At 39.7% G+C, this 1,665-nt stretch overlaps 1 protein-coding gene across 1 annotated transcript; it reads right to left on the minus strand.

Annotated features, from left to right (window-relative positions):
* Positions 1-911: 911 nt before the first annotated feature.
* LOC123821998 (40S ribosomal protein S14-like) lies at positions 912-1,378 on the minus strand. Its single transcript, XM_045843800.1, has one exon. The coding sequence runs from the start codon at positions 1,371-1,373 to the stop codon at positions 918-920; it is 456 nt and encodes a 151-aa protein (XP_045699756.1). The 5' UTR covers positions 1,374-1,378; the 3' UTR covers positions 912-917.
* Positions 1,379-1,665: the final 287 nt, after the last annotated feature.

The raw sequence follows: 1,665 nt of genomic DNA on the forward strand, positions 1-1,665 counted from the left end.
CTTTTCTCTCAACCTTGATACAGCTAGACATCTAAAATTGTCAAGGAAATGGTCTTGGGTGGAAAATTCACTCTGCATGTGGGATCTTGAAACAGCCTAGAATGGAGTGTAGGGAAGGAAATACATGGATTCAGGTTATATTGTTTACCAGTTACTACTTGTAGGAGTTGTCAGCTACAAATCTTGGCAACTGGCTGGTCCCTGGAAATGCAGTTTCCCTCTGAAGAAAATGTTGAGACTTTCTAAGTTAGTTGAAAGTCTCAACATTTTCTAAACTAATTTTTAGTTTTTTTTTAACCTGAATTAAAAATTTCTCATTTAAATATCTCTTAAAATTTTAGTCTTGGGCTTTAGAAATAAATGGGATAACTATCTAGGGGTTAAAATAATTCAGTCTTTCACCAGGGAATTATGTCTTGGGCTCCTTGATAACAGTGTCACCTTCCTTATCTTGTAAAGGCAAAACACTAAAGGAAGTGATTGATAGATTTCATAGAAAACATCTTTATACCAAAAATTGATAAACAAAACTAAAGAACAAATAGAATAATTTTAAAATACACTAGCATAATATTTAAAAGATAAATAATTTTACCGTATTTTATAAAGTACTCTTAGAAATCAAAAAGAAAAGGAAAACAATCTAATTAAAAATGGGTCAATGAGCCCTGGCTGGTATGGCTCAGTGGATTGAGCACTGGACTGTGAATCAAAGGGTCACTGGTTCAATTCCCAGTCAGGGCATATGCCTGAGTCGCAGGCCATGTCCCCAGTGGGGGCACTTGAGTGGCAACCACACATTGATGTTTCTCTCCCTCTCTTTCTCCCTTCCTTCCTCCCTGCCCCTTAAAAATGAAAAAAAATCTTTTTTTTTAGTTGACACAAAGGCAATTTATTAACAATTTGAGGACTTCTGTTCACAGAAGGTGACCACGGCGACCTCCCTTCCTGCGGGTGCTGTCGGAGGGGATGGGGGTGACATCCTCAATCCGTCCAATCTTCATTCCCAAGCGGGCAAGTGCTCTGAGAGCTGACTGGGCCCCTGGTCCAGGGGTCTTGGTCTGATTGCCTCCTGTGGCCCGGAGCTTGATGTGGAGAGTGGTAATACCCAGCTCTTTGCACCTCTGGGCCATGTCCTGGGCAGCCAACATGGCAGCGAAGGGAGAGGACTCATCTCTGTCAGCCTTTACCTTCATCCCACCAGTCACACAGCAGATGGTTTCCTTGCCAGAAAGATCAGTGACATGGACAAAAGTGTCATTGAAGGATGCAAAGATGTGGCAGACACCAAATACATTTTCTCCTTCAGCCACCTGAGGTCTGAGGCTGATGACCTGTTCCTCCTTCTTTTCTTTCCCTTTGCAAGGTGCCATTTCTGCTTGTCAAGTCCAGATTGAAAAAAATCTTTTAAAAAATGGGCCAATGACACCAACAGAATGACTGTATAAAGAACATAAATATTTTATGCATATATAGAAAACATTACTTTCTTTTTGTTGTTGTTGTGACTTTATAAGTCATGTCACCTCTGGAAAACTCCACAGGACACTCATGAGAGAATGAGGATGAAAGGGGCAAAGAACATGTTATTTTTTAAGTTAAAAGTGTTTGGAGTTTTAAATAATTTTTTAATTGTTATCCTATTACAATTGTCCCAATTTTTCT

The sequence above is a fragment of the Phyllostomus hastatus genome, unplaced genomic scaffold, assembly GCF_019186645.2.
Source record: "Phyllostomus hastatus isolate PE091 unplaced genomic scaffold, TTU_PhHast_1.1 phas_contig_40, whole genome shotgun sequence".
NCBI classification, from domain to species: Eukaryota; Metazoa; Chordata; class Mammalia; order Chiroptera; family Phyllostomidae; genus Phyllostomus; species Phyllostomus hastatus.